The sequence below is a fragment of the Schistocerca americana genome, chromosome 5, assembly GCF_021461395.2.
Source record: "Schistocerca americana isolate TAMUIC-IGC-003095 chromosome 5, iqSchAmer2.1, whole genome shotgun sequence".
Lineage (NCBI taxonomy): Eukaryota > Metazoa > Arthropoda > Insecta > Orthoptera > Acrididae > Schistocerca > Schistocerca americana.
Genome location: NC_060123.1, coordinates 230,964,129 through 230,983,349, shown reverse-complemented (window position 1 = coordinate 230,983,349; position 19,221 = coordinate 230,964,129). Strand labels below are relative to the sequence as shown.

Genomic DNA, 19,221 nt, shown 5'->3' with positions numbered 1-19,221 from the left:
TCTGACAGAATTACAATGTCATCGTCGAACCTCAAAGTTTTTATTTCTTCTCCATGGATTTTAATACCTACTCCTAATTTTTCTTTTGTTTCCTTTACTGCTTGCTCAATATACAGATTGAATAACATCGGGGAGAGGCTACAATCCTGTCTCACTCCCTTCCCAACCACTGCTTCCCTTTCATGCCCCTCAACTCTTATAACTGCCATCCGCTTTCTGTACAAATTGTAAATAGCCTTTCGCTCCCTGTATTTTACCCCTGCGACCTTCAGAATTTGAAAGAGTATTCCAGTCAACATTGTCAAAAGCTTTCTCTAAGTCTACAAATGCTAGAAACGTAGGTTTGCCTTTCTTTAATCTTTCGTCTAAGATAAGTCGTAAGGTCAGTATTGCCTCGCGTGTTCCAGCAGTCCTCACGTGTTTCAACAGTCCTAGCCGAGGCAAATCTCCACTTAGTTTGACTCCCCTTACACTGAGCAAGGTTCCTGGCAAATGGGGTGCTGATGCTTGCCATGTTCACCTCGTAAGTGGGAATCTGTTCACATTGACCTTTCTGTCTCACGCCTCTTTAAGACTGCTGAGCACCATGAAGGAAACTGGAAAGAGTGCGCAATTTTTTATAGTTACCTGTTGTCATCCTCGTCGTCCTCGTCCCTCTCGACCTTGATGGCGGGCGTGGTGAGGACGAGCAGGCCGTTGGTGCCGTGGCCGTGGTTGTGCTCCCTCTTGAGGACACTCGCTGCGGTCCCCACTTCCCGCTTCACCAGCGGCTGCACCCCCACGTCGCGATGCCTGCCCCCGTTGTGCATGTGGTGTTGCAGCCCGTTGCTGCTGTTGTTGTGGTTGTTGTTGTGGAAGAACTTTTGGGGCTGCTGCTGTTGTTGCAGCTGTTGCTGTTTCTGCCAGTCGAGGACGTTAGTCAGCAGTCTGATATACCTGCAAGTCGGACATAAAATATGATTACGTGCAATACGCCCACACATTTCACACATCTACATACTTGTGTTCTGGATAGGACACTATACGCCGTATCGTGAAACTTCCCATGTCAGAATGCAAAGAAATATTATCCTTCAAAGTGCTGAAGCATTTGGAATCACTTCAGCTGATGTATTGCATCTTACTGGGAGGGTGCATAAGATCGTTGCGTTTTTCCTTAAGATTATTAAGCAAAACACACAACGTAGCCTTTAGCAGTCAGTAATACAGGGTGATTTCTTCCACCGTGTACAAACTCTAGGGACTGATCGATGAGAGGATACGGAACAAAAAAGGTCTAATAAACTTCTGTCCGGAAATGTATTGTATCCATGCTAGAGACCATTCATTCTATCATAATTTGGTACAGAGACTGCGGTCTAATACACGCTGCACCATGCAGCCACAGTTATAGTACGTGTTGAAAATGATTTACATGTGCCTCAACGCACACATGAACCCGCCGTAGCATGTTCTGTCTCACACTTTCACATCGGCCAGGCTGCATCCGAACAGTATCAAAGGCAGCATGAATCACGGCTCCAGTGTCTCCACATCAGGAATGTGCTCTGCATACACTATACTTTTGGGAGGGCACCATAACCAGAAATCGCACGGATTGAGATCTGGTAAACGAGCAGGCCAAGCAATTGGACCCCTTCGTCCGATCCATCGACCAGGGATGATACGATTGAGATGAGTCCGGACGTTAATGGCGAAGTGGGCTGGAGCAGAATCATGTAGTAGCCAAATAACCATTCGAATCATCAATGGCACTAACTTCCAGCGGGGCAGGCAAATTTATCCGCAAGAAACGTCGATAGTTCCGGCCTGTTAGGCGACGTGGAAGGAAGACTGGTCCCAAAATACGGTCGCCAATTATCCCGATTCACACATTCCGGCTGCATCGATGGTGATGATTCGCTGTCATCATACCGTGGGGGTTCTGCATACTATCCCACCGATGACTGTTATGAAAACTGAAGATACCACTTTTGCGTAAAGGTGGTCTCATCTGTGAATCGGATGGATGACACAAATCCCGGGATCGTGGTTTCCCATTGAAGTAACCAGTGACAAAACTGCTCCCTGTGTGGAAAATCTGTCGCTAGTAAGCCCTGCGCACGCTCTAAGTGATAAGGGCAATACCCATTGTCGTGGAGACTGTTCCACACGGTCGTCTGGCTTATGCTGTTCTGGCGGGTCAACTGCCTGGTACTGACACGGCGCCCGCCATCCACAGTGTTAATCAAATTTACCTCCAAGTCTGGTGACTTCACATTTCGGGTACGTCCTTGACGACTTCCTGCTTCCTGAAACGACCCTGTCTCAGATAAACGGCGAACCACTATTGCAAACATTGAATTCTGAGGTTGTTGTCGGCGGGGACAGGTCTCCTGATACAATCTTGCTATCCGCCGCCCGTTGCCATTTGCCTTACCATAAGTAAACAAGATGTCAGCAAACTCTCGATTCGAATACTGAATCATTGTGCACAACGCTATACCACATCCACTGCAAGGTGAGTCAGCAAGAGAAGAGAAGTGAATTGGACACAACATTACCGATTATTACGGCAGGAGACGGCGCTAAGACATGATGTATGAGGAACAGTACCACCCTCTAGGACGAAACCACGCATACCGTCACTGTGGCTGCATGGTACAGCGCCTATTAGACCGCAGTCTTTCTAACAAAGTATGATGGAATAGTCTTTAGCATGGAAAGCGTGCATTTCGGGACATAAGTCATCAGAGGTTTTTCGGTCCTCATCGATCAATCCCTAGAGTTTCTACGCGGTGTAAAAAATCACCCTGTTTGACTGAGTATTGTTTACCTATCAGTACAGAGATAAAAATTGGTGTCCGAAGGCTATGAGGTTTGAGATTTACAGGCGATATGGTTCTTTTAGATAGGCATAGCACAGAGCCGCAAAAATGAATTTAAACGCCAAGGAAACGAAGATATGTATTGACAATAGTGGGAGATGAAAGGATGCATATAATGAGATATTGAGAGAAATTTCCAGGAAGTAGAATGGAAAGCAATTGGAAGTGCTTCACAATCGTCGAATGGACAATCACAATGGCGAAATTTGCATTCTCTAAGAAAAGTACAATTTATACTTTGGAATGGAAATGTGACAAAATTAAAGGTTACTACAGTGTTTTCTCTCGTGTATTCTTCTGCAGAGTGCAGTGAGAAGGGACAATGAGAAGGGAAGACAAGAAGAAGTCGGACATACGTTCATTAGATCTTTCTTGTTCCGATCCTCTCATCGATCAATCCGTAGCTTTTGAACACGGTGGAAAAATCACCATGTATATTCTCCTTCACTATTTACAACAGTCTGCCAACTTTTCGATACGGCTATTGTAGAAATCACGTGGCTTTGAGGCGAAGAACTCGTAGGGCCATGTGCGAAGCGCATTTTCATCCGGTAAGGAAGTTCCTTCAAGGTTGTTCAATAAAAAGTGGAAAAGGTGACAATCTGTGGGCACAGGATCAGGTGAATAAGACGGGTGCGAAATGACTTCCCAACCCAACTCCTGAATAGTGTTTTTTGTCAATCTAGCAGAATGCTGGCGATCGATATCGTGGAATGGCGTCACTTCACGAAATCTTCTTGGTCGTTGTTCTTGGATTACGTCTGCGAGACGTCTCAGTTGTTGATACCAAATGTCAGCAGTAATGGTTACACCTCGGGAAAGCAAATCGTAGGACACCACGCCGTCGCTGTTCCACCAGATGCATACCGTTATCTTTCGTTGATGCGAGATATTTTTGAGATTTTTGTTTAGAGCGTGCGGTACCCATACACTTGATTTTTGAACCTTCCCCATTAAATGCAAACGTCGCACGATGCTGGAATGACCACGGTTTATCATATTTGCCAGTTCTCCAGAACACTGACGTGGATTAATTGATGCAAATGACTCTAAGCACTATGGGACTTAACATCTGAGGTCATCAGTCCTCTAGACTTAGAACTACTTAAATCTAACTAACCTAAGGACATCACTTGATTTTTGAACCTTCCCCATTAAATGCAAACGTCGCACGATGCTGGAATGACCACAGTTTATCATATTTGCCAGTTCTCCAGAACACTGATGTGGATTAATTGATGCAAATGACTCTAAGCACTATGGGACTTAACATCTGAGGTCATCAGTCCTCTAGACTTAGAACTACTTAAATCTAACTAACCTAAGGACATCACACACCCCCATGACCGAGGGAGGATTCGAACCTGCGACCGTAGCAGGAGCGCAGTTCCGGACTGAAGCGCCTAGAACCGCTCGGCCACAACGGCCGGTGACGTGGATTACTGAGGATTACTGCGTTTAAAGGAGCTTCATCAAACTCCGAAGATCTTCCTGAATTTGGAGGCTCACTAAAATCAAAACGACCTTTCTTAAAGGAGACAGCCATTTTCTTGCCGTTCTCTGTCCAGTGGGACTATTTCCATTCACGGCGCAGATGTTTCCGACTGCCCTTGCTGCTGTCACCGTGCTACTGAACTCAATCCGAGAATATGTCGGAAATGTTCCGATTCATCCACTTGGTAGTCCATTTTCTAGCGACCATAGCTCCACTCACTATCTCCAAGTCGGAATACGTAAACTCAGATAGCAACAATGGGCTACAAATAAAACGTGACAGTCGATAAATAAACCCATAGCAACCGGTGTACGAACATGCAAAACAGAAACGCTGCGGACTTATGCACCGACCTAATACTTTTTACTTATTTGCATGTTTTACAGATAATAATTGTGATCTCTCGCAATAAGGTATAAAGTTTCCGTTAATTTGCACATGTATTGCTTTCCTCCCGTGAAACACAGGGTAGCACGCATCTCTTTTATTTTTAACTCAAACCTTCTTGAGTAGCGTAAGGAGCCTCGTTTCCGGGAGGGAGGGAGGGGCAGTTTTGTGACAGGTGAAAAAATTAGAAAAAGCAAAGAGGGGATAGAGACGAGGACGTATGAAACAAAATTATCGGGAGATTCGAAATTAACGGCGTTGACCAACAGTTTACTGTGACATATCTCTACTTGCACAGAAACGCTTGTTTCTAGTTTTCCGCTACTTGATAGAGTTCATAGGCGGCCACGAGGCTAAAGAGGGGGGGGGGGGGGGGGGGGGGGGAGAGAAAGTGAAGCGGAGGAGAGGGGGCACCTAGCCTGCTCCCTCCCCTTCGGCCTGGATACCAGAATACAGAGAATCTATAACCAATATTGAGCGGATACATGTCAGTTCCCTGAGATATAAGATTGTATGTGTCACATATAAAATTTACTTCTTGTGTCACGACACGTCTCCAAAATGGTCAACTCGTATGCACAAAAAATGGCAATTTTAGAGTCTCGGGCCCCTCTCTCCATCTCTGGATAAATTTCTGCAGACGCCCATGATTGGAACCACGTGAGTAAATGCAAGGAACGCTAAAGCGTACATATTACGTTTGTTGTCCTATTTGCTCTGAATCAGTGAAAAAGAAATCGTGTTATTGTTGCAAGCAACACGACATTGGGCTGTGTGTTATTCTATGCTTTCAGTTCACACCGCGGAACTTACGGACTTCGAACGTGGTCAGGTGATTGGGTGTCACCTGTGTCATACGGCTGTACGAGAGATTTCCACACTCCTAACCTTCCTTAGGTCCCTTGTTTCCGATGTGATAGTGAAGTGGAAACGTGAAGAGACGCGTACAGCACAAAAGCGTGCAGGCCGACCTCGTCTGTTGACCGACAGAGACCGCCAACAGTTGAAGAGGGTCGTAATGTGTAATAGGCAGACATTTATCCGACCACCACACAGGAATTCCAAACTGCATCAGGACCCACTGCAAGTACTATGACAGGCGGGAGGTGAGAAAACTTGGATTTCATGGTCGAGCGGCTGCTCAAAAGCCACACTTCACGCCGGTAAATGCCAAACAACGCCTCGCTTGGTACAAGGAGCGTAAACATTGGACGATTGAACGGTGAAAAAACGTTGTGTGGAGTGACGAATCACGGTACACAACGTGGCGATGCGATGGCAGGGTGTGGGTATGGCGAATTCCCGGTGAACGTCATCTGCCATCGTGTGTAGTGCCAACAGTAAAATTCGGAGACGTGGGTGTTATGGTGTGGTCGTGTTTTTCGTGGAGGGGGCTTGCATCCTTTGGTGTTTTGTGTGGCACTATCACAGATTGAGCAATTCGGGAATGGCGATTGCATCTTTCAACACGATTGAGCACCTGTTCATAACGCACGGTCTGTGGCGGAGTGGTTACATGACAATAACATCCCTGTAGTGGACTGGGCTGCACAGAGTGCTGACCTGAATTCTATAGAACACCTCTGGGATGTTTTGGAACGCCGACTTCGTGCCAGACCTCACCGACCGACATCGATGCCTCTCCTCAGTGCAGCAAATGGTCCAAATGGCTCTGAGCATTATACGATAATAGCTGAGGTCATCAGTCCCCTAGAACTTAGAACTACTTAAACCTAACTAACCTAAGAACATCACACACATCCATGCCCGAGGCAGGATTAGAACCTGCGACCGTAGCGGTCACGCGGTTCCAGACTGAAGCGCCTAGAACCGCTCGGCCATTCCGGCCAACTCAGTGCAGCACTCTGTGAAAAATGGACTGCCATTCCGCAAGAAACCTTCCAGCACCTGACTGAACGTATGCCTGCGATAGTAGAAGCTGTCACCAAGGCCAAGGTTGGGCCAACACCATATTGAATTCCTGCATTAGCAATGGAGGGCGGCACGAACTTGTAAGTCATTTTCAGCGAGGTGTCCGGATATTTTTGATCACATAGTGTATGTCAGCTCCATGATAAAGTGCCCATCACTTCGTTAAGGATCATAGTTATTGTGATGTCTGCATTTCGATGAGATACCGTGCGAGATTCAAAAAAGTTTGCAATGGAAAATATGGTTCGCTATGATTCTGCGTTGGGTGCATATTGCATAATGTGTTGCTGTGTATGAAACTGATCTAACATATCTCATTTTTCTTTAGAGTTAGGTGGTATTCTGCACCTGTCACTAATCTCGAGAAAATCGATCTGATGTACTTGTAGCACACTCATCTGCGATCGCGCGCCACGATAAAGCCAGAATGAAAATATATAGGACATTCCTCATGTTTGATAAGCGGTTTGAGATATCAAAATTTGATTTTGGAAAATGATAGCACACCAAAAGGAGATTATTTACCACATGATTAGCATGCAAAACCTCCACTAAATACAGACTTTTTCGATGAAAGAATGCAGTTTCTAAGGACCATCAATAGCTACTGAAACGAGAAATGTTGTGGGTTTTGGAATAGCGTAAGTGAAGACATTACAGTTTGTTTTTGTATCAAGGTTGTGCTTTTTCATAAGCTGTTTTCTTTAGCTTTCCTCATTTCCTCACTTAACAGACCACAGTTTCAGAAAACACTCAAAATTGCTTCTTCACAGAACGTTAATCAGGTGACATTGTGGAAACTGCGCTATATTTTGGCAAAAGAAGCAAATTTTAACATGGCAACAAGAGAAATGCGTATTTTATGCAAAATTCGCCACTCAAGACGCTTCTGAAAGTCACAAATGGTTAACAAGCCACGCTAAAATAGATAACTACTTTTATTGAATTTTCAGCGGAATTCATTCTAGGCGCCAACCAAAGCAAAGGTGACAGTAGATATTTTTGGATGGTCAGCATGCAAGTATGGGTGTGGCGGGCCCCCCTTAGTATTTACAAAAAATGTGACGTAGGCTTCAGTTTAGCATGCCACTTCTCCTCTAGCGCTCGGCATTTCGCCTACAGCGTCTGCCCGCAACCACCACAAGTCCGCCGCTCGTGGTCTCGCGGTAGCGTTCTCGCTTCCCGAGCCCGGGGTCCCGGGTTCGATTCCCGGCGGGGTCAGGGATTTTCACCTGCCTCGAGATGACTGGGTGTTTGTGTTGTCCTCATCATATCATCATCATCCAGGAAAGTGGCGAAATTGGACTGAGCAAAGATTGGATAATTGTACGGGCGCTGATAACCACGCAGTTGAGCGCCCCACAAACCAAACATCATCACATCATCATCATCGCAACCACCACGACTACCGCTCTCCTCATGCATGCCCTGCCGATAGTGCATCTAGCGGCCACGGTATTCGCCGTGCACGCTACGGCACGGAACTGTTGCTGTTAAGATTTCTGTAAGCTCAGCGGCAGTTCATTTAAAGGGAACCAGGTACACTTTCCAAGAAACTTTTGTTTAGCTTTTCAAATGATGTTTTTCCATTAGAATCCATTATAATACTTGCATCACCAGCAAAAAGAAATACTTCAGCTTCTTTTAATATACACTAGTAGCTCATTTATACCGAAGAAAAAGTGTTGATCTGATACTGATCCTTGTGCTACTCCCGTATTATTCAGGTTATACAATGAATACAGTATATCTCTTGGTTGTGTGGACACCAACGGTTTCTTAATACGACACTGAAGCTCTTGAGCTCCATAAGATGAAAACCACTTACCAGCAAGTTACTGATACTTTAATATTTGAGCCCCCCATTGCTGAATAACATACTTTTGACAACTCACAGGAGATACCAATTGCCGGCCGGAGTGGCCGTGCGGTTCTAGGCGCTACAGTCTGGAGCCGAGCGTCCGCTACGGTCGCAGGTTCGAATCCTGCCTCGGGCATGGATGTGTGTGATGTCCTTAGGTTAGTAAGGTTTAATTAGTTCTAAGTGACTGATGACCTCAGAAGTAAAGTCACATAGTACTCGGAGCCATTTGAACCATTTTTTGAGATACCGATTGCCATTTTGTCATTTTAATTTATTATTATCTGATCGGAACTGAAAAATAGTACGTTATGTGGAGAGACCTTTTCAAAATCTTACTAAGCATCTTCTTTTGAGGTTGGTGAGTTATTGTACTTCCAAGTGGAACCTTTCCAGTACCTTTGAGAAAGACGTAAGTAGCAAGACTGGTCTGCAATTATTAATATTTGTCTTAGGAACTTTCTTGGAAAGTGGTCTGATGACAACATAGTTCAGCCTATCTCGAAATGTTCGCTCTGATGATGCACTGCATATATGACGCTCACTTTCCTTCAGTAACTGATTTCGGTTATCAACAACGTCGTGGCATCTTTCTTTCTTGAGAAGGTTACTCACATTCTTAATTACTTAGCCAGACCATGGAGTAATTGTGATTTGGCTGTATATTTGTAGCACTTTACCAACTGTATTCTGTTGCCTTAGTCCTTGTACTCCCCAAGCCAATCTTGTGAGCTACATCCAAGATGTGATTATTAAGAATGTTGGCTACCTGACTGCCGTCACTTATTATTTTGCTATTTCCCTTTAATAATTAAATCCATCCGTTCCTTAACAGATTTCCTTGTTTCTCTTTCAACAATCACCCATACTCCTTTTATTTTATCATCTGAATTATTAATGTCTGGCATAATAGAGGACACTTTTGTTAGGAGAGCACAATATATCTAGTAATACAAAATTAGTCGTTATTAAAATAATACAGAAGCTTTTATAATGTAGAAAAGCCATTGAGACAACGAAAGTGACCTGCATTAAAAACCACAGTGATACAACCGATATTCAGAATGCTGACTAGCTCCCAAAGGATGCTGTAACGGCGCGACCCAAAGGCAAGAGATCATTGCTGAAAGACAGGTACTTGCCATAACTGTCCATATCGTTTAGGAACAGAAAAAACATAAACCAAATAATTCTGAGGATGTACGAAATTCTCTGCTCAGAAAACGAAACTGGGTACTCCTCAACTACCTGCAAACAATCTATCCTAGGATGTATCGCACGAAAACAGTAAACAACCAAGACATAGTTATATAAATTTAACGCTCAAAACAGCAGCATTAAAAAAGTTGTTTATGTATGAATGCTAGACCTAAACTGCAACATTACATTTTTTAATGTATATTAATTTATGAACTGTTTCTGTATTAAATAATTCGGATTGAACTTGTTTTCGATATTACCTAAACTGTAATTGTACATTGGTGCTCTGCCGTATTAAAGCAACAATAATGTTTGTCATAGTATTCGCCAGTTCATTTTCACTCTTTGAAAATCTGGCAGGAGAACGAATTCTTTTTGACTGTGTGAAAGGAACGTAAAGGAAATGGAACGGCAAAAAGGTAGGAAGGAAATAACGGCTTCCCGCCGCACAGCGCATTGTGGCAGTGCAATGGCGAGAGTTGAAACTAACTAAACAAAAACAACAACAACAACAACAAAAATATTAAAGTATAAATAGAACATAAAGACCGCCCTTCCGGTGGTACCGCCATTAGACACTACATCCGCTGCTACTGTTAATTAACAAGTCCATGGATCCTTCTAACCCACCATTAGGGCTGGGCACATCTTTACAAAGAAAGGGTTCATATGCTCCCTCCACTTGTTTTGGTCCATTACGTAAAACTGACATGCATAAGGTTAGCTTCTCATACCGAGCACACCCCAATTGCAGGGAAGGTCCAGGAAGGCACTACCCAGATAATTAGCAAAGTATTGGCGGTAGTGTGGGTAGCATCGCAAACGAGTGATGTTCTAGGTCCAGAAATCGAGAAAGTGTTTGTCGCCATCCCAGTAAAGATACAGTAGGGTCAACCTTGATCTATATCACTGCATTCACCTTAGCAGGTGGATAAAAGGGAGGGTCGTTCACTGAATGAGGGCTAACGCCAGTCTCATCAACCTCCACACCTCCACAGCAGACCCACAATGCAGGTGGAGTTCATCTCTGAGGTAGATGCCACTGGGGACATAACGGATACTCTGACAGCCATATGGAATTGAGTCTCTGGTGATTCATATATTTGTGGTAGACCATACCACACCGGTATTGGATAAATAAACATCAAGGGCCCTCTGCAGCCACTCACTAGGTAGGTTAGCCTTGACATAACTGAAGTCTACAAAAAACTCCTTAAGGTGAGAAGTGTCATTGAAATATGTGCCCCTGCAATTGGTGGTTCGTGAAGTTGTGCTGGCGATGATTCCGCATCTTATCATCGTGAAACATACAAAGCAGCTGTTATAAACTGCACATGGACAGTCCGAGACCGTCCTTTGTGATAGGGAGGATGAGCGTATCGTATCGCACTTTGATAATCATTCCCATAATGGCGAAGTAACCAAAGACTGACCGTAAACTGCTTGCTGCCGTCTTTGGCATATTGAGGAGCATAACCAGGTGGGGTATCCTGGATGCCAGGTTGATGTTAATATAAGTAACCTACTGGACCATGTTCAAAGATTATGGCAAGTTGCTACAGCCATACGTATTCCTTATATAGGAGTTGAGTAAAGGTAAGGTGTGCCATCCATCGACTGTCAGGTATAAAAGTAACCCCCAAACAATTTATTATCTTCCAGAGAGGGTATGGGACCAAATCTAGCCCAGTGCACTAAAAACACCAGATCGTCCACTTACGTACGGCAGACGAAGGTATGGTCTCTCACTGTAAGTCCCTGTAGCCAACATAGTAGTCTGCATAACAAAGGCTCCATGGCAATGGCATACATAACCATCGACGAGGGGCAATATTTTCTCAAAGAGTGGACAGTAGTGATCTTGACCATAACCTGCGCAGTCGAGTCATACAGAAGGCGCATGATGATGCTTAAGAAGGACTGACGGAAGGTCAGCTGCCACAGCACCTTCTCAAGATAGTGACACACCCTATCGAAAGTGTGGTCCAAGTCCATTGACACGACGTACTTCCGTCAGTGTGATGATATCATGGTAATCACTGAGCGCTGTCTGGATGATGCTGTTACCACCAAGACATGTCTGGTCTGTAGGGACGACTTGGTGGAGGATACTCTAAATCTGGCCAGCCAGAATTCTCGTAAGGATCTTGAAATCGCTGTTTGGCAGCGTAATGGTCAAGTCCCCTTCTTGCAGATGGCTTGGAGACCGATGTAAGGATGCCGTCAATAAAGGCAGGTGGCGTCTGCACTGCAGGGTTTATCAGTTCTTGGTGCCAATGGAGATATTCTATTTTAGTTGTTTTATTCTCAGATTTAGAGATACGTTAATTTTTTGGTCAAAAACCTCCCGAGTATCATGTGCTAAAAAAAAAAGGTTCAAATGGCTCTGAGCACGATGGGACTTAAGATATGTGGTCATCAGTCCCCTAGAGCTTAGAACTACTTAAACCTAACTAACCTAAGGACATCACACACATCCATGCCCGAGAAAGGATTCGAACCTGCGACCGTAGCGGTCACGCGGCTCCAGACTGAAGCGCCTAGAACCGCACGGCCACACCGACCGGCTTCATGTGCTGAAGTAGCGCGTTTGTTTCTGCACCGGACACTGCCACAGATTAACCCAAACTCGTAACACAACACATATACGTCGTACTAAGGCCTGAATGTCCACCTGATGATGGAGGTACAAACCATCGAAACGCGTTGCGGCTATAAATAGACAGTGACTGGTAAAAGTAAACTTGTTCCCAGAAACTATGAAACTTCCTGACAGATAAAAACTGTCGAACTCGGGACCTTTGTCTTTCGCGTGCAAGTGCTCTACCACTTTTTTTTCCCTACCCAAGCATGACATAAGACCCACCCTCGCAGCTTCAATTCTGCCAGTATCCTTTCTTCCAGGAGTGCTAGTTCTCCAAAGTTCGCAGAAGAGCTTATGTGAAGTTTGGAAGGTAAGAGACGAGATACTGGCAGAATTGAAACTGTGAAGGCGGAATGTGAGTCGTGCTTGGGTAGTTCAGATAGTAGAGCACTTGCTCGCAAAAGGCAAAGGTCGTGAATTCAAGTCTCGGTCCGGCACACAGTTTTAATCTGTCAGGAAGTTTAGTAAACTTGTTTCATTCGATTACTTAAAGCGACATGTTTCTTTCGTCATTCTCGAAAGTCTTGGAATGTCCAGGTCGAATATCTTGGCATTATCGATAACGATGACAGGCAAAAATTGTCGATATTCTCGATTTCTTGGATGGATGAACTATCTATAGATAATAAAGTTTGTACGGAACCTCAGTGCGCGAGTCCTATTAGCACTTCTCTGTTTTTTATGTAAAATGTAACGTTATCTTTTATCCGACATGCTTCTGGTATCAAATGTTTCAAATGCTTTTAACAGCCGTTTGCTCAGTAATGTGGAGTGCACTTTCTCGATTTCACTTGTGACTACAGTTTTAGATCCTCTTTCAAATTGGTCACATTTAAGAAAGAGTGGCATTATTTTAATTCAGTCGTTGATTTCTTGAGTGTTGACTAGAAGGAAGATTAGAATTAGACATACCATCGATGACCAGGTTCTTAGACGCGGCGGCCCCCGATGGAGCAAGGATGAGGGAGGAAATGAGACAAGTTCTTTTCAAAGAAAGTATTCCGGTATTTGCCTGAAGTGATTCAGTAACACCACGGAAAAATCAAACCCGAATCCCCGGACGGGGATTTGAGCCCCCTGCAAAATATTAAATGCTTGTACTGATATAGCTAATATAATCAACTCTGTGATCCAATAATTTCACAGGGCGTCTCACCATAGAAAGTACGTTATACGATTTTTATAACCCTTACAATGAAGTTACTGCAACTATCGGCCAGTTACGTTATTGCGTCCTTCCAAAAAGATTTGGAAAAGATAATGTACTTAAGAAAGATTGAGCATATCTGAGGAAATGACAGTCTGAATCAGTCACAATTAGGATTCCACGGCAGGATTGCCGAAGGGCTTGTCCACTGAATATGCCGTCTACCGTTTCACCGACCATGTAATGAAATGTTCGAATTATATCATCTACTGAGATTTTTTTATGATACAAGAGTTTTCTATCGTGAAAATCACATTCTTCGGGAGAAAGTGCGTTTACAGCTTTCAAGGAACAATGAGTAAATCGATCGCTTCACATTTAACTCGTAGGAAAACGCGAGTCATGATAGAATGCTCACACAGTTTTCGTAATTAATCTTTTTATGAACAGTTGCAAACTGCTGCTCAGGGTTCAACGTCTGTATAGATGTTGCTCTTGCTGATAGAGTAGACCTAAGCTGATGATGCGCGAAGCCGTATAAAGGTGCAATAACAGTTGGGACAAAAAGATTCTCAGAAAACTTGTTGATCGACTATCGGTGTAAATCATCTATCACTTAATTTAGAATAAAACACAGGTGATTCTGTTCCACACAAGGCAGGATAAATCACGTTCAATAGCAACAGACCATACAGAAAAGTGAATATCTAAAACCGAATGTTCAAAATTTCTGGGTGTTCTTGATGATCAGAATGTGAGTTCGAAGTCACATACAGGGTGTCCCAGGAGGAATGATAAATATTTCGGTATATTGGTTAAAACAACAGTCGAGATCACAATAACATTTATTTATTATGAACGGTTTCGGCTTATGTTAAAGCCACCCTCAGATTTTTTGGGCCTCTATGAATCTTCCGATGTTCTGACCTTCACTGTTAAGGACACTTTCCGTATAACGAACAGTTACTCCTCCTTATCCGACTGATAAGACACTTTCAGTTCAGTAAAGCAACAATGCAAATGAGCTTGTTTCAGTGGCAAAAATAATGTCGGTATGCTGACACGTACCCAGCGATTTGTATGCATGTTCTTGTAATGTTCATAGTTACTTATTGGAACAAAATGGTTACTATATTCAGGTATTTGACAGGAACGCTCATTTGAAGTAAGAAAGTCCATATGGACTCATGTCTTATTCCATATGATTTCTGACGTGCAAAGCATTTGACGTATTTTTGTTTCTGTGCCTCGTTGCTTTCTACCTCTTTGCTCAGGATGTCCTTCTGCCATTAAACTGCCTCGCTGAACGCGTCAGTTGTCGATGGTGTGTCGTGAATGAAGTTGGAAGTTGTGCGACGGATTGACAATGTATCAGAGACAAGCATAGATTAGCTATGATATGTCTGTACACGTGTCATACATCTACACTAATGAAGAAAATGCAGATATGCAGCTGCTGCAGAAAAATGCCATCGGCGCTTTCCGACATTTCGAATTCCTGATCCCGGAGCGTTTATCACAGTTTTAAGAACATCGTGTAAGACAGGTATTCTTCCAAGTTCCCATTTTGCTTCTGAACATATAGTTCAACAACGAGTGCAGGAACAGCGACATATTGTAGAAGTGCTGCAGCGTAGCCCTGCCACCAGCACACGGCTACTTCCGACAGTAATTTTATCGTGGTCCATCGAGCACGCCGGCCGCGGTGGTCTAGCGGTTCTGGCGCTGCAGTCCGGAACCGCGGGACTGCTACGGTCGCAGGTTCGAATCCTGCCTCGGGCATGGGTGTGTGTGATGTCCTTAGGTTAGTTAGGTTTAAGTAGTTCTAAGTTCTAGGGGACTTATGACCTAAGATGTTGAGTCCCATAGTGCTCAGAGCCATTTTTTGACCCGTCGAACACGTGTATGGCGAAAAACTTGTACCCATTTCACACATATCGTGACCACAATCTTCATACTGGCGACAATACCACATTCCTTTAATTTTGTCTCAGATTGAATAACAATCAATTGCAAGGACACTGTAATCCGATTAAAATTACTTGATAGCTGACGCCTGTAACTTGCCGCTACAGCGTTGCCACTTTGGCTGTGGGCTACATCTCGATTATAGGCGACACACTAACACGGCGGGTCGCTTCACAAATACTGTTAATGTGTAACGCGGAGCCATGTTGGAACTGGCCACTGCGAGGTGTATCGGAAACGCGAAATGTTTTGTCAACACCTGAATTTAAGTGCCTAATGACTGAACGCGTTTTCCAGACATGAATTTAAACTCATGTCCTGAGGTAACCACAACCTCGTGACGTGCAATATATCCGAAGAAACGGCGCTCAACAATCTGCGGCAGAAAAAATTCGCGATCGCTATGTTACGGCGATTAAAGCTAACCTTAACGAGCAAACTAAAAAAAATTAAAAAAAATTGAAAATAAATTTCAACCTTAAAAGCAAGCTAATTTTTACTATCATTGGTTACCTGAAACTATCCTCACACTGGCTACGGTAGCTGCCACGTTACCAACCCGATGAGCAGTCCTCATCGTCACTTGGTTGCAGACTATAGGCAGACTACAGGCACATTCCGAACGAAAAAAGAGTGATAGGAAGAAAAGTAAGAGCAAATAAGGTCAAAACGATTATGAAAATGACGTGGTAAAGAATTAAAAATCAGAAGAATTACATTTAAATCAATTAACCGAACAAAAATAATAAACTTTTTTGAATATATTTAGAACTTTAAAAAATACCATACATTTGACGAGATTCGAACCTACGGTCTTCTACCCGACAGGATTATACACTAAGTACTGCACTACGTAACAACACTGTATGACTGTTGTGACTGTTGCAATAATGAATTGCAGTCTTCAACATTCGGCTTCATGGAATGTTGGTCGAAGCTTACCTATTGCAGGTCGATCTCTGTAATTATGATAACAGTATATATGACGCTGAATCGAATCTTGTGTGGAAATACCCAGTACTGTTAGGTTAGTGCTGTGTATGAAACGTGTGTCATTCATTAGCAGCATTGTGTTGCTGTGTGTGTGTGTGTGTCTGTGTGTGTTTTTGCTGTGGTTTTTATGCGTGATGAAATACGAAATAAAAGTACCAGACCCATGATTCGGACCAAGCGACGTGGCGCAGTGGCTAGTACATTGGACCCGCATTCGGGAGGACGACGGTTCAATTCCGCCTCCGGGCATCCTGATTTAGGTTTTCCGTGATTTCCCTAAATCGCTTTGGGCAAATGCCGTGATAGTTCCTGTGGTGTCACCGCAAGGCACCACACTTGCTGGGTTGTAGGCTTCAAATCGGCGGTCTGTCAGTACACCTCGGACCCGCGAGTCGCCACTGTCGACGCTAGCAGACCGAGCGCCGCCACTCGGCTGGTCTTACGCGACAAGCTAGCGCACTGGCCAGCTCTACAGGCGACTTTAATAGGAATGGTTTACTTGTCATAGCTTCAGATATCTTATTTGCAGAGACGCTAGTTAGCATAGCCTTCAGCTAAGTTAGTAGCTACGACCTAGCCAGGTGGCACATACAGTTTATGCATTGACAATTGATCTACATCAGTGAAGCAATCAGAACTGTAAAGAAGCAATCGCAGTTCAGTCTATAACTGCACTTGTAAATATTATTGTACCAAGTCAAGATCGACGTTCGCCTCTGATGCTGAATTAAAGCTAAGTATTTAATTGTATTCCTGTCTATTACTTTCTAATCACCTAAGATGTTCCAGATACATTCCGTCAAGTATAGTTCATTGATCCTCACGCCATCCTACGTGATCAACGTGTGCAATTAATGACCACAACTCGTGATAAGACTAAGAGTCAAATTGCGTGACTCAGCCGGGTCACCCTTTTTCCATTAGCCCCATAGTTCCGCCTCATGCATAACAGTTCCTTTGAAAGGGCACAGCCGACTTCATTCCCCATCCTTCCCTAATCCGGTGGGACCGATGACCTCGCTGTTTGATCCCCTTCCCCCAAATCAATCAACCCATGATTTGGAATCGAAGCACGCCATGAAGGAATGGCAGGCAAGAAATTGGAAGTGAACAGTTGTTGCGGCAATTTGGCAACGGCGAGCGGTTTGGGCGTGCGGTGAAGGAAACTAGGTATAACGCGTGAAGTGTCAACTACCAAATGGTTCAAATGACTCTGATAACTATGCGACTTAACATACGTGGTCAGCAGTCCCCTAGACTTAGAACTACTTGTACCGAACTAACCTAAGGACATCACACACATCCATGCCCGAGGCAGGATTCGAACCTGCGACCGTAGCAGCAGCGCGGTTCCGGACTGAAGGGCCCAGAACCTCTCGGCCACAACGGCCGGCTTGTCAACTATCAAGTAATTTTAATCGGACTACAGGCGGTATTCAATCTCGCGTTGTGCAGAGGTCATAATGTTTTGGCTCATCATTAGGGGAAATAAGTAACTACTGTGAAACTTCCTGGCAGATTAAAACTGTGTGCCGGACCGAGACTCGAACTCGGGACCTTTGCCTTTCGCGGGCAAGTACTCTCTACCAACTGTGCTACCCAAGCACGACTCACGCCCCGTCCTCACAGCTTCACTTTCGCCAGGACCTCCTCTCCTACCTTCCAAACTTTACAGAAGCTCTCCTGCGAACCATGCAGGACTGGCACTCCTGAAAGAAAGGCTATTGCGGAGACATGGCTTAGCCACAGCCTAGGGGATGTTTCCAGAATGAGATTTTCACTCTGCAGCGGAGTGTGCACTGATATGAAACTTCCTGGCAGATTAAAACTGTGTGCTGGACCGAGACACGAACTCGGGACCATTGCCTGCATGGTTCGCAGGAGAGATTCTGTAAAGTTTGGAAGGTAGGAGACGAGGTACTGGCGGAAGTGAAGCTGTGAGGGCGGTTGTGTGTCGTGCTTGGGTAGCTCAGTTGGAAGAGCACTTGCCTGTGAAAGGCAAAGGTCCCGAGTTCGAGTCTCGGTCCGGCACACAGTTTTAATCTGCCAGGAAGTTTCATATCAGCGCACACTCCGCTGCAGAGTGAAAATCTCATTCTGAGGTACAGGGCTATTACAAATGATTGAAGCGATTTCATAAATTCACTGTACCTCCATTCATTGACATATGGTCACTACACACTACAGATACGTTGAAAAACTCATGAAGTTTTGTTCGGCTGAAGCCGCACTTCAGGTTTCTGCCGCCAGAGCGCTCGAGAGCGCAGTGAGACAAAATGGCGACAGGAGCCGAGAAAGCGTATGTCGTGTTTGAAATGCACTCACATCAGTCAGTCATAACAGTGCAACGACACTTCAGGACGAAGTTCAACAAAGATCCACCAACTGCTAACTCCATTCGGCGATGGTATGCGCAGTTTAAAGCTTCTGGATGCCTCTGTAAGGGGAAATCAACGGGTCGGCCTGCAGTGAGCGAAGAAACGGTTGAACGCGTGCGGGCAAGTTTCACGCGTAGCCCGCGGAAGTCGACGAATAAAGCAAGCAGGGAGCTAAACGTACCACAGCCGACGGTTTGGAAAATCTTACGGAAAAGGCTAAAGCAGAAGCCTTATCGTTTACAATTGCTACAAGCCCTGACACCCGATGACAAAGTCAAACGCTTTGAATTTTCGGCGCGGTTGCAACAGCTCATGGAAGAGGATGCGTTCAGTGCGAAACTTGTTTTCA

General features: G+C 44.4%; 1 protein-coding gene across 1 annotated transcript in view; it reads right to left on the bottom strand.

The window, feature by feature from the left end:
- The window catches only part of LOC124616283, a 137,982-nt gene that overhangs the window by 45,316 nt on the left and 73,445 nt on the right, over positions 1 to 19,221 (bottom strand). Inside the window, exon 4 of the mRNA XM_047144586.1 lies at positions 628 to 936. Within this exon, the coding sequence (XP_047000542.1) occupies positions 628 to 936 (309 nt within the window). The remainder of the gene's footprint in view (positions 1 to 627; positions 937 to 19,221) is intronic.